This window comes from Ooceraea biroi, chromosome 3 (assembly GCF_003672135.1).
Source record: "Ooceraea biroi isolate clonal line C1 chromosome 3, Obir_v5.4, whole genome shotgun sequence".
Classification (NCBI taxonomy): domain Eukaryota; kingdom Metazoa; phylum Arthropoda; class Insecta; order Hymenoptera; family Formicidae; genus Ooceraea; species Ooceraea biroi.
Window position 1 is genome coordinate 10,533,535 of NC_039508.1, and position 18,555 is coordinate 10,552,089.

The 18,555-nt window shown below is 40.7% G+C and overlaps 4 protein-coding genes across 12 annotated transcripts; 2 read left to right on the plus strand and 2 right to left on the minus strand.

Annotated features, from left to right (window-relative positions):
• Positions 1–274: 274 nt before the first annotated feature.
• Positions 275–1,711, plus strand: LOC105276908 (heme transporter hrg1-B). Its single transcript, XM_011334917.3, has 3 exons — positions 275–466; positions 774–947; positions 1,084–1,711. The coding sequence occupies exons 1-3, from the start codon at positions 340–342 to the stop codon at positions 1,230–1,232; spliced, it is 450 nt and encodes a 149-aa protein (XP_011333219.1). The 5' UTR covers positions 275–339; the 3' UTR covers positions 1,233–1,711.
• On the minus strand, positions 1,687–3,725 carry LOC105276907 (peroxisomal membrane protein 11B). Of its 8 annotated transcripts, none has more exons than XM_011334916.3 (4): positions 3,479–3,725; positions 2,817–2,877; positions 2,625–2,740; positions 1,687–2,544 (listed from the first exon to the last, which is right to left on the minus strand). In XM_011334916.3, exons 2-4 carry the CDS (start codon positions 2,870–2,872, stop codon positions 2,054–2,056), a joined length of 663 nt encoding a protein of 220 aa, XP_011333218.1. In that variant the 5' UTR covers positions 2,873–2,877; positions 3,479–3,725; the 3' UTR covers positions 1,687–2,053. The 8 variants fall into 8 exon arrangements, with proteins under 8 accessions (XP_011333218.1, XP_011333217.1, XP_011333215.1 ...); XM_011334915.2 differs by having other exon boundaries at positions 3,410–3,725; XM_011334913.3 differs by having other exon boundaries at positions 2,817–3,261; positions 3,361–3,725.
• A 138-nt stretch (positions 3,726–3,863) lies between these two features.
• LOC105276906 (ADP-ribosylation factor-like protein 6-interacting protein 1) lies at positions 3,864–5,985 on the minus strand. Its single transcript, XM_011334909.3, has 5 exons — positions 5,625–5,985; positions 5,329–5,462; positions 4,841–5,078; positions 4,452–4,536; positions 3,864–4,364 (listed from the first exon to the last, which is right to left on the minus strand). The coding sequence occupies exons 1-5, from the start codon at positions 5,649–5,651 to the stop codon at positions 4,264–4,266; spliced, it is 585 nt and encodes a 194-aa protein (XP_011333211.1). The 5' UTR covers positions 5,652–5,985; the 3' UTR covers positions 3,864–4,263.
• A 1,381-nt stretch (positions 5,986–7,366) lies between these two features.
• On the plus strand, positions 7,367–18,301 carry LOC105276910 (calcium/calmodulin-dependent protein kinase type 1). Of its 2 annotated transcripts, XM_011334920.3 has the most exons (9): positions 7,367–8,294; positions 11,414–11,548; positions 12,958–13,029; positions 16,040–16,114; positions 16,213–16,481; positions 16,578–16,718; positions 17,004–17,130; positions 17,748–17,835; positions 17,932–18,301. In XM_011334920.3, the coding sequence occupies exons 1-9, from the start codon at positions 8,185–8,187 to the stop codon at positions 18,151–18,153; spliced, it is 1,239 nt and encodes a 412-aa protein (XP_011333222.1). In that variant the 5' UTR covers positions 7,367–8,184; the 3' UTR covers positions 18,154–18,301. The 2 variants fall into 2 exon arrangements, with proteins under 2 accessions (XP_011333222.1, XP_011333223.1); XM_011334921.3 differs by lacking the exon at positions 12,958–13,029 and having other exon boundaries at positions 7,368–8,294.
• The last annotated feature ends 254 nt before the right edge of the window (positions 18,302–18,555 follow it).

The window sequence follows — 18,555 nt, forward strand, 5'->3', positions numbered from 1 at the left end:
AGTGTGCTACTACTTGGAAATATAGCTCAGTCTTTGGACGCAACCTACCCATGCAATTACCTCACTGCGTTTTAAAACTTTAATTTGATAGGTTTTGCGATGCACAATTTGTACATGCGTTTCCTTCGCCGACAGTCTGTCATGGTTGGGTTGGTCATGGTACATCGTTGCGGTTGGCACAAACCAAGTGTGTAGACGTTTGATGGTTTGTCCACGGAAGCACGGCTATCATGTGCCCCTAATTCACGGACACGAGCAATAGATGTTGCGTCACGTGACATACCCCTTCCACTCCTATTCCGTGCTGGCCGCGGCCCGAAGGTGATAAACACGCGAAATATGTTACGCGACGTCCTGGTACAGCTGATAATTAGTGCCTTTGGCATTCTTATTGGTATATCCGCGTTTTTCGTCCTGTTCATCTTTTATGGAAACGTCGACGTTGGATTCTGGTCGATCCTGTCAGGTTAGCGAATACCGGGTCTGACGTGTGGCTAACCTTAACCGGAAGGAAACACTGTAGATTGTTTTCGTAAAGAATTTCGAATGTTTTTATGTGTGCTGCGTGTCGTATGGATTTTTCGCGATTTTTCGTATTTTTCTTAAAGTTTATTTAACTTCAATATAACTCAACGAATTTGAATACTATAGACAGCAGGGCGTGGACAACAATCGGCTGTTTTTAGCTACACTGATTTATTAAAAAACAAATCCGAGATAGTCCGACAAATAACACAACAATGATAATAATTAATTAATGTTGAAATGCTTAGGTACTTTAGCCGGCGTTTGTTTCAACTTGCATTGGGTGAGAGGGAAGGAAACTTTGGAAAGATGGCATAGTAGAGTCTCATTGCGAAATTTAAACGTCATAGGCTTTGTAAGCGCCGTAGCTGGCGTTACCGCATTGATCTGGTATCTGTTTCTTACGTTTTATTACAAGATCCGTAAGCATACCATTGTTTTATGTATTATTAGTTCTGTATTAATTTATATGCGTCAAATTTGCTACTTATATTTCTTTGATGAGTACAAAGTAACACAGCTCTGTACCGTTGCATAAGCTTTTATTTATTATTGTAGCCATTCTACCAATTTCCGACAGCACTGTCATTTGCGCAGTATGGTCTTTAATCTATGGAAAGTGGGGTATTGTGTTAATGTATTACACGAACAAGTACGAACTATTGCTCCAAGAGGCAATGGCGTCCATTCTCACGGACAGCGCTTGAAGTGCGACTTTGTTGACTTTTAACTAATAAGATCTTCCGAATGTCCAGACATAGTTTATTTTTAAGTAACCTTGTTATCAATGGATTATCGTTTTAGGCAACTTTGATGTATTTTAACAATGTATTAATAGTCGAATGCATGCTCAGTCGACTTTTATTGTCCTAACAGATACTGGGACTGAAAATTGCAATAAATATTGTAATGCTGTATTACTATGCCACCATATACACATTATCAGACAGTTAAAAATTTAATATCTTTTTGTAAAAGTTACTTTTTATAAGAATGTTTTCTCGTTTTTTTATACAGTATGAGATATACATATACAAACTACAGACTTGTCCAAGTTCTTAATCCTAAATAGTAGTATTTTAGTAATCTCTATTCATTATCTCGTTGAACATGACAGACGTTGGGATGTTTACAAGAATTTGGACAAGCCTAGTATAAGTGTTTGAATAAAAATTAAATATATTTCTCAAAAAAGAAATTGTCAAGTCCTTTCTCCCAATACCTGTATAATCAATGTACATAATTTTTACATAACTAACTATATAGTCGTACCTATAAAGATATTGCATAGGCCCTCTTCATATATACAGATATACTTTTTTTTTATAAGTAGCTCGCCAAGACAGATTATAACATACATTCGTCCCATTTTTTAAGTGTTTTTAATAACAAATATTATACAACCCAGTACATATATGTATATTATATAAATATATAATATATACATATATATCATATAAACTATACCTTTTTTTAATACTCCATATATTATGTACATGTAAAACGCTGAATGTCCTAAGACTAAACACTAAGATGGATATAACTTATAATCCGGATTAACAATCGTGTACAGGCCAATAAATGAAGAAATTACCCCAAGGAGGCCTACTGTGCCCGGAGTGCACCTTGTAATGCCTAATGCTGTCAACGGAATGAACAAGTCACATGCATTCTTGACGGTATCCATCACCACATCCTTATGATCCTTCAGACAGGACACTGTCCGTTGTTGCCGAAGTACGGTCCCCTTGTATTGCATGATCTTGATAATCTCGTATACGTCTCTCATTATGTTCATAATTATGTTTACTAGCCAATATTTGTTCGCAGCTTTGTTCCACTTATCCAGATTAACCTTGAAAATTCCTACTCTGCCCATCCAGATGAAATGGTCCGACAGTAGGTACAGAGCATTCGCTAACTTTGCTGATACCAACGTTGTCCTCAATATCAGATCAGGATGCTTGAGCACTTTTGTCGCCGAGTATAAGGAGTCCACACATCTGCCAAGACGCAACACTGAAAAAAAAACAGCATTAATTTATCAATGACTCGTGTGATGCATGAAAACATTTGTACGAGCTGGAAAAACGACGTACATTTTCGGAATGAACTAAAAGTGAACTCCAAGCTCCTCAGAATCTCCGCAGAGTATTTTGTGCGATTCGAATTCTGCGCGTAATACCAATACGTTCGGCTTGCATATTGCAGCAACCTGCAAAAGATACGATCGACATTATCTTCAATTATAACTTAATCAGACGCTTTTCAATAGTCTTTCCTCTTGTTACCTTATTATTTTGTCCCTTCCCGTTGTCAGCTCGTTCACCTTTATCACGATATCCATGGTGTCTTAAAAAAAAAATCCGTTTAGAAACTTGCAACTCATCCGACTCCTTCGCGCAGGCAAAGTTGAGTGGAAGCGATCAGCGATTCGTCACTGCTCACAGTACATGGCAACGACATAAACACACTTGCGAAACATCACGTCATATTTTTTGTAACAACCGAAGCAGTACATGCTGCTCCCGTCAATTACCCCATCACATCGTAGTTTTACCTCTCGTGATGACGTATGGACGTTCTGCCCACTGAGCCGCAACAGCGAAGAAGACGAACACACTTGCAAGAAAAATAATTTTTGAAGCGAGTGTTCTCGCGTTGACGTTCCTTTCGGCTTTTTTTTATTCTGTCATAGGTGCATCGATCTATTATGACTTTTTTTATCACATCATCCTAACAAATTACGACGAATCATTGCCCTTTGGAATCAATCAAATCAGAAAAAAATCAGTAACGTAGCTATCGAGAGGTTAGGGAAGACGTGATGCTCACGTGCGTTCATGTTGTTATGATGCCGACGAAAAATAACAAACGTATGTACATTAACAATATTCCTCTCCCTTAGTCATGCATGAGTGTTCCATAAATTGATCAACAATTATTTCATTACTTCAGCGAGTAAATCCGAATAGTACTTCAAGCGCTCTCTTAGCGCAGGCAGGCGCAAGTGTTGTGTGTACGTCATTGAAACGTTATCGTAACTGGAGAGGAGCAGGCTCTTTAAACAGGAATCTGTATCAAATCAACCGTCAACGCGTCATCGGTCACGTGACCGATTCGCAGTTCGAGTTCGGACGAGAAACGCCTCTCGTTATGCAAATTATGTTTTTTCCGCGTATTTTTATACTTCAAATTTCCAATTTATTTGCGTTTATAACTCCATGTCGTCGAATCATCTACCTCGCCTACGCACGAGATAAACAATATCTCGTTAACATAAAATACTCGATGCCGAATGTATTTATAGCGGTGAGAGGAGACAACTGTGCACGATTCTGAATGGAACAATTTATTATAAGCTAAAATTGGCGAGAGACAAAACGTACTCTTCATATAATTAATACAGCGAAGAAACATTATGGTAGACTTATGATTATGAGTATTATTATTATTATTGTTATGCGAGATATTGGGAAGTAAACCTCTAGACTAATATCGCATAAAATAATAAAATGTGTAACTTACAATAGCGAATTCTACATTATACGCTAATTATCTCGTTAGAAGCGGAGAGAGCTTTGGTTATCCATAAAATGGGACTGGCATTTGCGAGACACACATGTAAACGTCATATGGTTTCGTGGTACGTCACGAATAGATGAGACTGGAGAGGCGCGTAATACGTAAAATGAAGAATCTCGGTGGGCGTGGGGGGTACATAGAAAACGATTACGATTATGACAAGTGACGACGAATTAAGTGATCGTACGCGTATCTCACGGCGCTACGCGCTCGTCCCTTGTGCTTCAATCCTGGAGCGAGCAAGATTACGGTCACTGAAAACATTTCAAGCAGCATTAGATATTACGTTTAGCGGACAGAGAGACATTGTACATCGTACGTTCGGCACAATGTTTCGTTACCTGTGATGTAAAGCAGGAGCAGGTTGTTGATCGTGTTACCGATCCAGGCAAAGAGAATGAGGCAGAGGATTGTTGTACTGTAGTACTGCGATCAGAATACAAGGTATAAAAATAACGCGACTGCTTACTCTCGCGCTGCAAAGGGTATTTATGCACGCAGGATATAATCCACTATGTTTCTATGAGCGTCCATGATGCAACCGATGAAGAATAGCTTCCTTAATAAAAACATGAAAAAATGGACAGAGAATATCCAAGCATTTTCTCATACATTGCACAGCTTTCGAGAGAGGTTTTTCAGATTTTAACTGACGACATTTCGAGTTTAATTGCCGGTTGCATCACGATCAAGTAGGCATTCGATGGATTAGCAATGAAAACGCATTTACGATATTGGGGCGATCGTGTCGCATCTTCGAGATGGAGTTCCATGTGCTTTGCATCTGCAGAATAGCGGCGGAGAGGTTTTGACAGATCTCGATCAGCTTCTTCTCCTTTTGTCCCGTCCAGCTCTGCGTATTGCACAAGACTGAGGTCAAAATTGGCACAAGATAATCAACCAGAGCAAATGTCAGGAGACACATGGATATCATCGTCAGCATGGTTGGCTCTAGAATCCATATCGTGCTGTAATTACATATTATTATTATTATGTGAATTAATTTTTTACAGCTTGTGTTGTGAGCTTATGTTAATATTCTGAAATCAAACTTCCTATTTTACAACTATAATATTAAATCAAAATTCTATTCAAGAAATTACTCCAGTTAACAATGTTTTGTTTTTTGTATTTTTAGCTGTTAATTACTTGCAATGTGCAAACGCCTGCACCTCAATCAAGGTCTATCTTCAAAGAAAAGCTGAGATTTCAATTTACCAAAATATCACTGTTATAAATCCAACGATCAGTCCAGGATGCCAGCTGCGCTCCCAGAGCAGGACTGAATTCAAAGGTAATATTATCTCCCGCCAACATTCCATTTTACGCTTCAGCTGTTTCATGTGTTTTTCCTAAGATAACATCGCATTATCAACGGATGAAGTCAGGTCTCACTATCATTGATTTTTCTCTCACACACTACAGGAGCGCGAGAGTCATATCAAAGAGCCCAATTCTCTTCTAATTATTTTCAGATCTAATTAAGCAAACGTGGTTAAATAGAGCGCGCGTACCTTGTCGATCGTCCCATCATCCGTCATCGTGTAAAATTTCGTGATAACGACGAGATTTAAATTCGCTTCAAGCGGCGGGGAGTCGCGGGGAAGGACGCAACACGCCGCGAGCTCGCGACGCGTAGAATTTGATGACAGCGAACGCGAAGTTGCGCGCGTGAGGGAGTTCCGTTCCGTTCACAGTGCACGTTCGTGTTCCGTATTTATCCACGTATTGTCATCTCGATGTGTAATATCATTGAAAGGTAGTCGAGTTCGCTGGTCAGTGATGCCGACGAATAGTACTCAAAAAAAACAAGCACAAAACGTGAGGAAGAGTCGTACGCGCGGGAGGGAGGGAAAATCGACTTCGAGTCTCGCGAATTGCCGTCTGCCACGGGCGATGTCGCGCTCCTACCAATCGCGCCAAATTTAAAGCTTGCAGCAGGCGTGCAGCTTTTGCAGCCGGTAAACTAATAAATCACGCGATACACGCTGTATTTTTAATAATTTATTAGTTCGCGGTTAACATAGCACCAAGAAACGCATTAAAAGATCACCCATCTCATTATAAATTTTAAAGAGAAAGAGAAAACTTTGTTCTTCTACCATTTTCATCGATTACAGTGCCAACAGTCATGAACAATAAAATCCACTAGATGCTACTCCGCGTTCGTATTCGCGACGCAGGATGCAAGTTATGGCCACTGCACACTGGACGCGACTAGAGAACTCAAGTAAGAGTATGGACATCGTGGATTCGCACCTGATTGGTGGGATCGAAAATGGCGGATTTGAGGTTTATCAATTAAGGGACTCTACTAAATAAAATACATCTTTGTTAGAAAAAGAAATTGCACCTAACATTAATTATGAAAATAACAATATCTTTATAAAATAAATATTCCTGGTGGAAAAATTTATCATATTTTCTAAAAAAATTGGAACGTTTCTCAGAATAAATCAGAAAATCTAAAAAATTTGAAAAATCATTACTTTTTATTATGTTTTATAAATTTTCATACATAGAGATACTGAAAATTCTCATCCAGTCATTTCTGAAAAATATTGAGAAAATAATAATTTTTCAGAAATAACTGGATGAGAATTTTGAGAATATTTCAACATCTTTAAGTATGAACATTTCTGTAAAATAGTAATAATTTTTGAGAATATTTCTGATTGTCTAAGTTATGAGGAATAAGAATCGTTCCAATTCTAAAAAACATTCTGAGACATCCTGAAAAAATCTGAGAAATTTTTCCACCAAGGATATCCATACTGCTCATTTTTCTGCATTTGTTAGCAAAGTTGCCATGTAACATCTTCTTTTATCCTTATTTGTACAACCTCGTACACAATACCCAGTCATTTCACTTACTTTTCTTACACTAATATTTTTAATCCTAAAGTAAGGAAGATTATATTGTATACTCCTTACAGATAGTGACCATACGAACGCCATTTTCGATCCACGATGTCCATACTCTTACTTGAGGTTCTCTAGACGCGACGGGCGATGAGCGATGTCCAATGAGAGCTCTGCTAGAGATAGAGACGTTTGGAAAAGCAGAGCTTTCATTGGATGTCGCTCATCACTCATCGCTATCGCGTCTGTCGCTGATCCTGTCTGCAAAAATATCACTAGAAGTGGAAACAGGGGAATCCCAAAAATTTCTAGAGAACTTCAATCGGATTGCATTGTGGGGTTGCGGAAGTTCCGACAACTGATCGTAACCCGCGGCTGGCCCGGGGGTGAGTGCGTATCTCGAGGAGTGACGAGGGGCGACGACGCGCGGCGATGGTGGTGGCACGATAAAGGAGCAACGGCACGATCGCACATGCGGCGGCCGCTGCTTGGCGCGAGCGCGAGGCAGCCAGCAGGAACGCGAGTTATCTGACGAGGCCACGACCCTGAGCCCGATACGAAACGCGTGCAACGGGTAGTCAGTAGTGGTGAACAGTGGCGAAAGAGGGAAGGCAGAGCCGAGTAGTCCGCGGACGCACGGCGGCGGTGCGGTGCGGCGCGGTGCGGCGGATGGGTGTGCGAGAGGAGCCGCAATTCGACATTGACGAGCGAGCGAGCGAGGGGATACACGCGTCAGCAGTCGAGTCGTGAGGAGGCCGCGAATCCCCGTCGATCAGGTTGCCGGTAGAAGGAGGCGTGTCGCGGATCGTGCGAGCTATCGCGCTGACAATTCGCGCGCGGTGCGCGCGAAAGGTCGCGGGTTCACCCGATCGTCGTCCCGTTCGCCCCCGGAGAATGACGGCCCGGCGGCGCGCCTGACGTGATCGCGGCGCGACGCGACGCGGCGGTGGTACCAGCTCGGAGCGTCGGCGGCCGATTGAGACACGAGCACGTCCGGCCGTCGGCCGATCGTACGCGCGCTCGCTCTCAGTCGGAGTCGAGCAACGGCCGCGAGGACTCGTCAGCGTACACGCAGCCGACCTGCACGCAGTGCATCTCCGTACATCAGTGTCCTTCGCGTCGTCATCTAGGGACAACAGGCAGACACGGAAACTCCTTCGTCGCGGACTGTACACGGAGATTGTTCGCGTATACGCGCGCGAGTTCGACAAGATGCCGCTCTTCGGCAAGAAGGACTCGAACAAGAAGATCAAGAAGGATGGCAAGGACGACCGATCGCCCTCCGTCGAGGACAAGTACATCCTGAAGGACCTGCTGGGCACGTAAGTCCTCCTCTCCACCTGACATACGGTTAAACACCGCCGCCGAGATGATCCTCGCGAGACTCCATCCGAGACACTCGCGGGATCGCTGCTGAATCGCGTGCATCCCTCTCACGCGACGAACGTGTCGAATCATACCGCGGCGGAAATTCGATCGTCCGAGCGATTATCGAGCCCGGACGTCAGCGGTAACCGCGAAGGAATTTAACGGTGCCGACGAGTGCCGCCGAGCGCGGTTTACAGAACGGGGACCCGCGTCCCGATTAATTTAGCGTGGCGCTTCAACGAACGTCCAATTTCCGCCGCTTGATCGGCGCTTGCATTATTTATCGGCGCGCAGCGAGGAATCCGGACGGACGGGGTTCGCCTTGATGCGCAGTACTCCGGGAAGTATGCTGCTGCCGCTGCTGTTACGAAAGTCTATTTACATACGCGCAAAACACACCAACAAATAGCGAGCGTTACGGCGCTTATTCTACATTCACGCGCGCTTACATTACGCGCTCCCGATAAAAACGTCTCGGCCGTCTCCTTCTCGCGCGCGTCAAGCGCGCCGAGACTCTCTTCCTTTTCCTCTCCCCCCCCCCTTCTCCCGCTCCTCCCCTCCTCCTCTGTCAATCCCGAGTTCGAGTTCGAGTTGTGTAATGTAAAATCATGATTAATCGTTTGTATATTCTCACTTTCACTGCTCGCGCGCGTGTGTTCTGTGTTGCTCTGCGCGCGCGATAATGTAATGTACATGCAACACGAACACGATGCCGCGCGTTATATCTTTTCCGCGAGATCGATCAAGTGTTTAGCTTTAACACTCTCGCTGCCACGCGTTACACATATATATGCGTGACATCCCGGTTTGCGTATAAACAGGTTTGCTCGTGACAACGTTATGTAATAATGATGAAAGAAGGAGGAAGACGGGGGAGGTTGACGACGGATTAAAATTCACGCGACGCTGGAAACGGATAAGTCGATCGGAAAATCGTTCCTCTGATCGATGCGAGAATCGAGAATGGAGGGGATCGATAATTCGCCGTTCAGCGATGATCCGTTTGAAAATGTTATATGAAAGATTATGATAAATGTTTACAGTAAATTAGCATCATTTAAAGCTGATACGAAGTAATGTGTGTGTGAAGGTTTTTTCTCTTTTTTCTGTCTTTTTCTCCTTTTCTCGCGCATGGACGTCTCTCTCTTGCATCGGTTATTCGTCTCAGCCGCAGGAATGAGGGTGATATTAGCGTACGTCTTGAGCGATCTTCCGGGATGATCTCCTCTATTCGCGGTAAATCCGACGAAATTCACGTGAGATTCGTGTGACACGTATGAATACGGGATATCACGAAACCGCGACGTAAGTTCCTTTAACCGCGGCCTTCTCGTGAGAGCCAGCTGAGAATCGCATCTTTTCGCGAATAAAAATACCTGGTGACTCTTGAGCAAAATTAATCTAAAATTTAAAACAGAAATATTAAAATGTCAAAACTGGATATACGCCTGATAAATTCAAGCTTTAAGAAGGCTTGAGTAGCAGCAACGTGTAATAAGATCATCATTTCTAGCTAATTTCGATCCTTTTTTTTATAGGATCTTAATTTGAGGTTTTAATTTACAGGTTTCATAACGCACGAGGATAACGGTGAAAATTAGAGAAAATCACTGGAGATGCGATGAGATCCGCCGCGATGTTTTCATTAAGGAAAGATTGACCTGAAATTGGCGAAAGAACCGATGATTGAAAAGATGTCTTGCGGCGCTTTGGATATCCCATAGAAATTCGCGTCTTCCGTCTGGCCATTCTTCCGTTCATTGTGCAGCAATGTTCGGGTTTCTTTCGTTTGTACGTGCAACACAAACGAGACGCGCGCGTCTAAATGGATTGCACAAATGGAAGTGTCCGCGATTTAATTTCTTTTTGTTGGCGCGTTAACGCGGACTTTCTCCCTCGCTGTGGTCATCGCGGATCGCTTTTCGGGATTTTCTGCGGAGCAGCGGACTCGCGCGCACGTCTATTTTCTTTTTCTCTTTGCAGCGTTGTGCGAGAGAGCCATTTTCAGATGTCACTTAGTATGCATTAAATTGTGTTAAGACGTAATGTACGCGTATTATTTGTGATTACTTTCTCAAATGTTTCTCAAGCTGAAAATTGTACTGTAGCTTCATCTCAAGAGATATCAAATATTTACAAGCTTTTAAAAGTATAAAAGATAATAGTGCAAGCGCATTCGAAAAAATATACACGTATAAAAAGTCGTATTTCTCTTGTACATTGCTACCACGTAGAGATACGACTTTTGATATGGTATCATTGAACCATGATATGATTCTTCTCTTTATTAAAAAAATTTATCATTAGATTAATTTTAGAGCCGATGTATTGTATTTTCAACGGTCCATTCAAACACATTTTTATTTTGTTGCTATAATACTTTACTGAAGTGCTCTCCGATGAGAACTTGCTGATTATTGTCGAGATTAGAATCAATTCAGAAAAGCACGCTCAATATCAGTCGCCAGGTCACTTCGGCGAGCCTCTTTCCTTTGCGTGTTACGTTATCTGCCTTTCCGAAAAATGCTAAAGATGCGGATCCTTGACATATATATCTAGAAATAACACTTTATCAGTACTAGCTGTTAATGAATTACTATGCCGTTCATGTAACAGACTGCTGATTCGTTGCGCAGTATAACAAATATTTATTTGACGAAGAACGTTATTTATGCTTAAGGCTGAATATATTATTTTCATATTATTTATTGAAATACTGGAAAATGAGACGTAAGTTTCATACACAATAGCTTCCTGTTATTGCACAATATATCTTTTATCTGATACATCCTGCAGTTCCAGGTGCGTCTGTTGAAACGTGTGTTTCGTATGATAATTATGGCGGAGCTAATTACTTGCAGCACATCATTGTGCACGAAGCCCGCTTTATTACTGGGTGGTAACTAGTTACAACTGAACGGCAATCAATAAATAAGAAACGCGAATAGCAGTTTATATTTTCCAATAACGAAATGACATTCGCACACACGCACACACACATCGATAATCCTTAATTGTAAGTAAATTTGCTTTCGATCGATTCAAACTAAATATCGTATTTTCTTTTGTTTAGGGGGGCATTCTCCGAGGTGAGGTTGGCCGAGAGTAAAGAGAAGCCCGGCCAAATGTTTGCCGTGAAGATTATCGACAAGAAGGCGCTAAAGGGAAAGGAGGATTCGTTAGAGAACGAAGTCAAAGTCCTGCGAAGGTAGGGCGCGAAGCGATTCTGAGAGCTGGACGCATTCCCGGTAGATCAGATTTTCACGAGTACTATGATCCTTCCCTGCTCGGCGTAGTTGTTCCTTGAATACGTAGGAATTCGGAAAATAATAACACAGACCAGATTGATTTGAGTAACCAGTTCACATTATCGCTGGGATCGATTTCGATGGTTATATATGCATGTTTCTCTCTTAACAAACGCTTCATCCCGTAAGAATCGTGTTGCTCTTCGAGTATATCGTATTCCCCTTACTGCTCTGCGTGTATCAGACGAATTCATCCGCCGTAGCGTTGCTAGCATAAGACTAAAAAAGGTATCACGGACTCGATCGACTTTTGCTTTTCGGGATTACTGTACATCGTGCGCCGTATTTTTTCCCCCCTCCCGTTTTGAGAATCACAGATATCGTTCAGTGTCCGTCCGATTACATCGAATCACGTGGGAAGGATATGTCAGCATTAATTTACAATAGCTACAATATCATCGTGCTTTCTCACTTGTGTTGTATTACGTGACTATATGTATGTGGTGCTAGTTTCGCTCACGACATACTCTCGGAAAAGATCTGTTTCTATTGGTTTTGTTCCCAAGGAACGCTGTGATTTGGAGCGATATTACATGAATTCTGATGGCTGTCGTCTGTCCTCCTTACCTTACTTTCAGTGTTGTATGCAGATAATGTGCCTCGCATATACAAGCTACATATATATACTATATATACTATATACTATATATATATATATATATATTGTTTCGATGCTATTGAACATACTCTAGACGTAACGCAAATTCAAAAGTTCTCCATTACAATTCTTTATCATTTGTGCCTATCAATTTTCAATATATGTATCTACCATGTCCTCCTTAACACTGGCTAGATCATGTTAATCGCGTCAATATCACCAAACACGAAACGGCACATACGTCACGATGGTAAGATTGATGTTTTCGCTTATGAATAGTTGATGTAAAACTTCTCCATCTTCAGAATGTAAAACGTGTTAAAGTGTAATGTACATTGGTATATCGATCGTGAACGATACCTCGAGATCGCTTTCTGAGACGTTTCTTGAACGATTTTTCTTCAACTGCCGAGTTTACGTCATCATCTTCAGTTTTTACAGAAAAACACTGTGCATGCTTACATGGAAATTCAGTAACATCGATCACCGCAACCGCGACACTAACTCCGTGTGCACTCCGTGTGTCTGTGACTTATATTAATTTGCAACACGAGATCCATCTTTTTACATCCATCAAACTGGGGGAAACGGGATCGCCAAATGGTAGGGAATAAAGAGTCAAAGTCAGTTCAGAGACCCCGCGCGAGTAAGAACAGTTTCTCCCGATGTCTATTATGTAATTGTCTATGGTATTTTTATTATACTTCGTAGGTTCAGTGAAAGTGCGACACCACAGAGTGGTGACGGATCACTCAAGTCGGATAGTAGTGGCGAAAAGAGATGGTAAGTGTGGGCCCCAAAGTATGGGCACCAACTACCTGTACCGCTCTCAGTACTCTATATCACTCGACGATGCCGTACATTTTTACAATTCAGAGAGATCGTATTATACATATCAGTATTAAACACACGATGCACGACCTGTGCACGTTTATCACAGCGTAGCGTCCAAACACAATTCTGATATCTTTGTACTTGCCACCTTTTCCTTAAGCGAGAACTTACACGAGTGAGCAGTAAAGAAAAGTATATCCAAGTATGAATATGTTTGCGCACTCTGGCTGCTTTGAGTTGATCTTACGCGAAGGAGACAAATATTATTCTAAAGTGCCTCTATAAAGATATTGCTCTTATTTGCAATAGCATATCGAATATAGAGCGCTTTGTAACGACATTCTTCTTCTTTGTGCAAAATTATCCGTTAATAGATAGAGTAACAAAAATACTTTCTTTACTTCCCGCACGCACACAATTTCTATCACATTTCGTAATCACATTTTAGAGTTAATAACTTCTTAAGTGGAAACACGATGTAAATGCGCGATAACGTATTCGACGACAGCCGTTAGATAATAAATTGTGTTGCAATCACAGAGAGTGGAATTCGAATCGCGTGATAGGATTCGGAATGTAATCGTCTTATAGTATCAGTATTTGGATAGAATTCATTCAGAACGCGATAACAAACTGAATTGTTGAATTGTTACCGACGTGACGGTATAATATACGAGGAACGCTATTTATACATATGCGACATTATTACGTACGGCGCGCATACGGGAAATAATTTCGAAAACTTCTCAAATCTGTTTTGATAATGCGTAAACCTCACTGACATAATCTGCTAGTATATTGCGCGCAGTTAAATATTATATAATAGCATAAAATACTTGGTAGATCGGTTTAAACGTAAATATATGAAAGATATTACATTACGCTTTGTTATCTTAAATTTTCATCTATGATGTTATTTTATGTGTGATAAGAGAATGTCTTTTCCTTAAAAATGCTATGATGCATAATACTGCGAAAAGAATAAAAGATATAATGTTGATTGCAGCAAACGATCATGTGCATTCTGTAAATACGATCGGCTTGTGTGTTTTGATATTTAGAGAACAAAAATACAAAGATGTTTGCTTTGTTGCAATTATTAATGTACGTAACGAACTGAGGAAAAATGGAACATTTTATTTTATTATATTTTATATTTTTGTTTGTTTTATGTTTGTGTATGTTCATTTTGTACGTTAAACTATATTGTAGATTTCTCGTCCTATATTATCGGTTTTTCTTTTTATTTCTGGAAAACATAGATATTACCTACGGTGAAACGGTTCAGTCTTTATTGCGCTGCTAAGTTTTTTCGTTCTTTCATTTCAATGTACTCTCTTTTATTATGTTAACCGAATGAAGATATATAAAGAACTATTCTATTTTTTCTCTATTCTATTTTCTGTACCTATGACGAGTTGGAAATTAGATTCTCTTATTTTTAAAAGTACGTTATGTTCGTCTTTCTATACCTCACGTGTCTACCTTCATTTATTAAGTGAGATCTGATGCATTGAGAGAACATCTCTCCATCCGGTCGACATATTAAAATTACAAGTATTGTAGAACGGGCGATAATTGCGGAAACTTACCGTGATATTATGTAAGTCTTATTATAGACATCTTATATATTGCTACTGCAGTGTGTACACTTTCTTATTCACTTATTTATTATTAGAGTGTTTCCATAAGTCGTTCCGTGTTATAATTTATCGTAAAAAAAACTGTTTAATTCTTACATATGCACACAACGCTGGTAAAAGTAAGAAAATCGCGTAAGCTTACAAGTATATTGCTTCGTAAAACAGAAAAACTTTCTTACGTAATAAACATGGATATCTCACACGCGTGCACTCCCGTTTCTGAAAAAAACTTGCACGCGTTTACGTATTGACTCATTTGACTCACCAAACATGATTGGCTCAATTACGTTGCAATAAGATTTGTTCTTAATGAACAACGTGTTCAGTTAATAACATTTTGTCGAGACCGTATCAACGAAAGATATACAAGAGATAATGATGTATTTAAGTTTGGCAAGTCAAAATTCAGGAGAAAGTCGAACTTGTACGAAAGTTACGACGGTAGGGAGTTATTAAAGAGGAAATACTGATTTAGAAAAAGTTGCTTTCTTTATATTTTACATCTTCTTCTTCAGTAGATATTAATAATACTACCATTCTATTGAATGTTTTGCATCGCATTAAAATACACGTAATGGATTACCTCCTATATATTTTCTTTGTAAATATTTCGATAGATATTGCTTTGCTGCTGCTGACCAATACTTAGTGAATATTTATCTCTTTCTTTATGAGTGTACGAATGTGTAATTGTTTATACTCGATTAATAATTTGTATGTTAAGTATTGTATATATAACTTCAGCAAATATATTACGGCATGTTTATCGGCATGTTTATTATGCAGCTGCAGTTAGCACTTAGCTGATATTGCATTGCTATTGTGATTTTGTTAGTTTGCGAGTTTAACGTTATTAGATTTCCATGTGTAACATATACAAATATCGATTACAATCAAATGGAATATCAGAATAGAGAACGTTTATAAAAATATATATTGAAGTTATAACATTATATTTGTTTTTTCCGGAGTTGCGTGTGCGCGAATATTTTACATAAAATTGTTGAATAAAAATGTGTAAATAAAATATGTACACGCGCAGTGTAAATATCCATAATATAAATTTCGTTGTGAATTAACGTACCGCTTGCTCTTTGATTAATTTTTATTTTATACTCTCTCTTTTTCATCATGTGTGCTTTAAAGAAAAACCATGTGATAAAATAGAGTAAACAGTATATAATGAGAATTATCTAATGTTTGTACAAAGAAAATTCTTGCGATGTACAGCATATTAAAATTCATTGAGCCAATTCTCATTAGATACGTGACACACGATAACTATAAATCAGAAAGGAAACATGATATTGTTCCAGGTTGACCCACCCCAATATTGTACAATTGTTGGAGACATTCGAAGACAAACATAAGGTCTACTTAGTTATGGAGCTGTGAGTAAGGCATATTTGCAATGTGCTTGTTTGTATCAGCATATCGAGGATGGACATCCGAGAGATATTGTGAGGATAAACATTACAAATTACATTAGGGTCACTGGTGGAGAGCTGTTCGACAGGATCGTCGAGAAGGGTTCCTACACGGAGAAAGACGCGTCCGGTTTAATAAAACAGGTGCTCGAGGCGGTCGACTACATGCACGACCAGGGAGTTGTTCACAGAGATCTCAAGCCGGAGAATCTTTTGTACTACAGCTCGGACGAGGACAGCAAGATCATGATCAGTGATTTCGGCCTATCGAAAATAATTCCGGAGGACTCCGGAATTATGGCGACTGCGTGTGGTACGCCAGGATACGTCGGTAAGATTTCCGTTGGGGACAGAGGAGAGGAAGAAAGAATATGAATTCTGAACATTGACAATCAAACGTGTAAACTGTCTCGATGATGATTCGCAGCACCCGAAGTCTTGGCGCAAAAACCGTACGGCAAAGCAGTGGATGTCTGGAGCATAGGAGTGATCTCGTACATCCTCTTGTGTGGATATCCTCCGTTCTATGATGAGAACGATGCTAATTTGTTTGCACAAATCCTGAAAGGTAATAGCACCATTTTGCTAGGCAGCGCTTTGCATAAAGCGAGATTTATTGTTCCGATATATAGCTATTTTTAGGTGGAATAATATTGGTATATTGTTTATAAATATATACTCTATGACGGTACTTTTTGTTTGTCTTTTCGACGCTGGGACGCTCGACTGGATTAAACTAATTTTTGCGAATATTAATGTGAAGAAGCGAGTAAATTAATTCCGGTTAAATTGAAACAATTTTTCAACGAAATTGTACACACTCTTTAGCAAAGAGCTAATCAGATTGTTGTAGGTGAATTTGAATTCGATTCACCGTACTGGGACGATATCAGTGAGTCCGCGAAGGATTTCATACACAAGCTGATGTGCGTCAACGTCGAGGAACGTTACACCTGCAAGCAGGCCCTCGCCCATCCCTGGTAAGAATATTTAAAGTCTCTTTCTCTCGGAAAAACAGGTGTGGAAAGGATATTATACTTTTTTTGCGTGCCCGTTATTAACGTAAATTGTTACTAAATATAGATTTGCGGTAGCAAGTTGTTTTACAAGCATAATAGCAAGTATGCGCAGAGATATGAGACTTAATGTGTTTCTGTACCTTAGAGTCGCACGAATATATTGCAGGAACTGATTTATCTATAAGATAAAATATATATGTCAACTAAGTAAGTAGTTAATAGTATTAACTTTTAATGTGCATTTTTCTGTAAACACTCATCTGTTTGTGTCCAAAGAATTCAATAATTTCAACAACTCATACAATTAATTAATAAGCAATCATAGATGTTGGTCAATCTAACAATCATATGTTTAACAAAGCGACGAAGCCTGTAAATTGTATCGTTGTCAACACATTATGCGCCATTTGTGTTCGTAATCACGTGTCGCGCGTGAGCAGTTTCTTTTTTTTATTCTATTGACTTCTACTTACTTCCACTTTACTAACTATCCACACATATCTACGCGATTTAACTAATTACCGTGCTACTAATATAACATGGGCATGCTGTATAACTATACGTGTTGATATTTTCAGGATTTCCGGCAACGCGGCTAGCAATAAGAATATCCACGGTACGGTATCGGAACAACTTAAAAAGAACTTCGCCAAATCGAGGTGGAAGGTTGGTATCGTCAGTTGATTAGCATGTCGTTAATCACTGTGTGTCTTTGCCCGGCAGGCGCCGTAGGAATGTCTCCCTCTTGTGTCATGGTTGCAGCAAGCGTACCATGCAGCCACGGTCATACGCCAGATGCAACGGCTGGCGCTAAACAGCGGCCAGCAGCAACAGCAACAGCAGCAGCAACAGCAACAGCAGGAGGGTACAGGCTCGACCGGCCCCTCCAGCGGCAACCCCACGCAGTATCGAGAGCAATCGCAGGTCAACTACAACCAGCACACGGGGCCACTGGGGACGCCCTCGAGCAATCTCAGCAACTGAAGCAGCCGCGCGAGCCGCTGCTCGTGCCGGGCCTGATGGCTACGAATCTCACACCCCACGTCATTCCAATCGCTCCCGCCGATCATTTGCCGTCGCTATATATACGCAACAAACGCTTCAAACTGTGGGGCAGCACACGCACCGCTCTGTCCACTCTCTTTTGGGACAATGTGTCGCAACTTAGGAAGCAACGGAAGCATAAGAAGAGCTGAGGGGATCCGCTCGAGTCTCGTGCGTGCGTGAAAGCCGACGTACGTACGTACATATACGGCGGATCTACGTGTCGCGCGACGTAGCCGTCGCTCTTCGAACCGCTCGAAGTGACGACGACGAGATAAATAATTAGAAACCAAATCGCTTCGCGCCGATGATACAGATACAGACACACACAAAGACGTATAG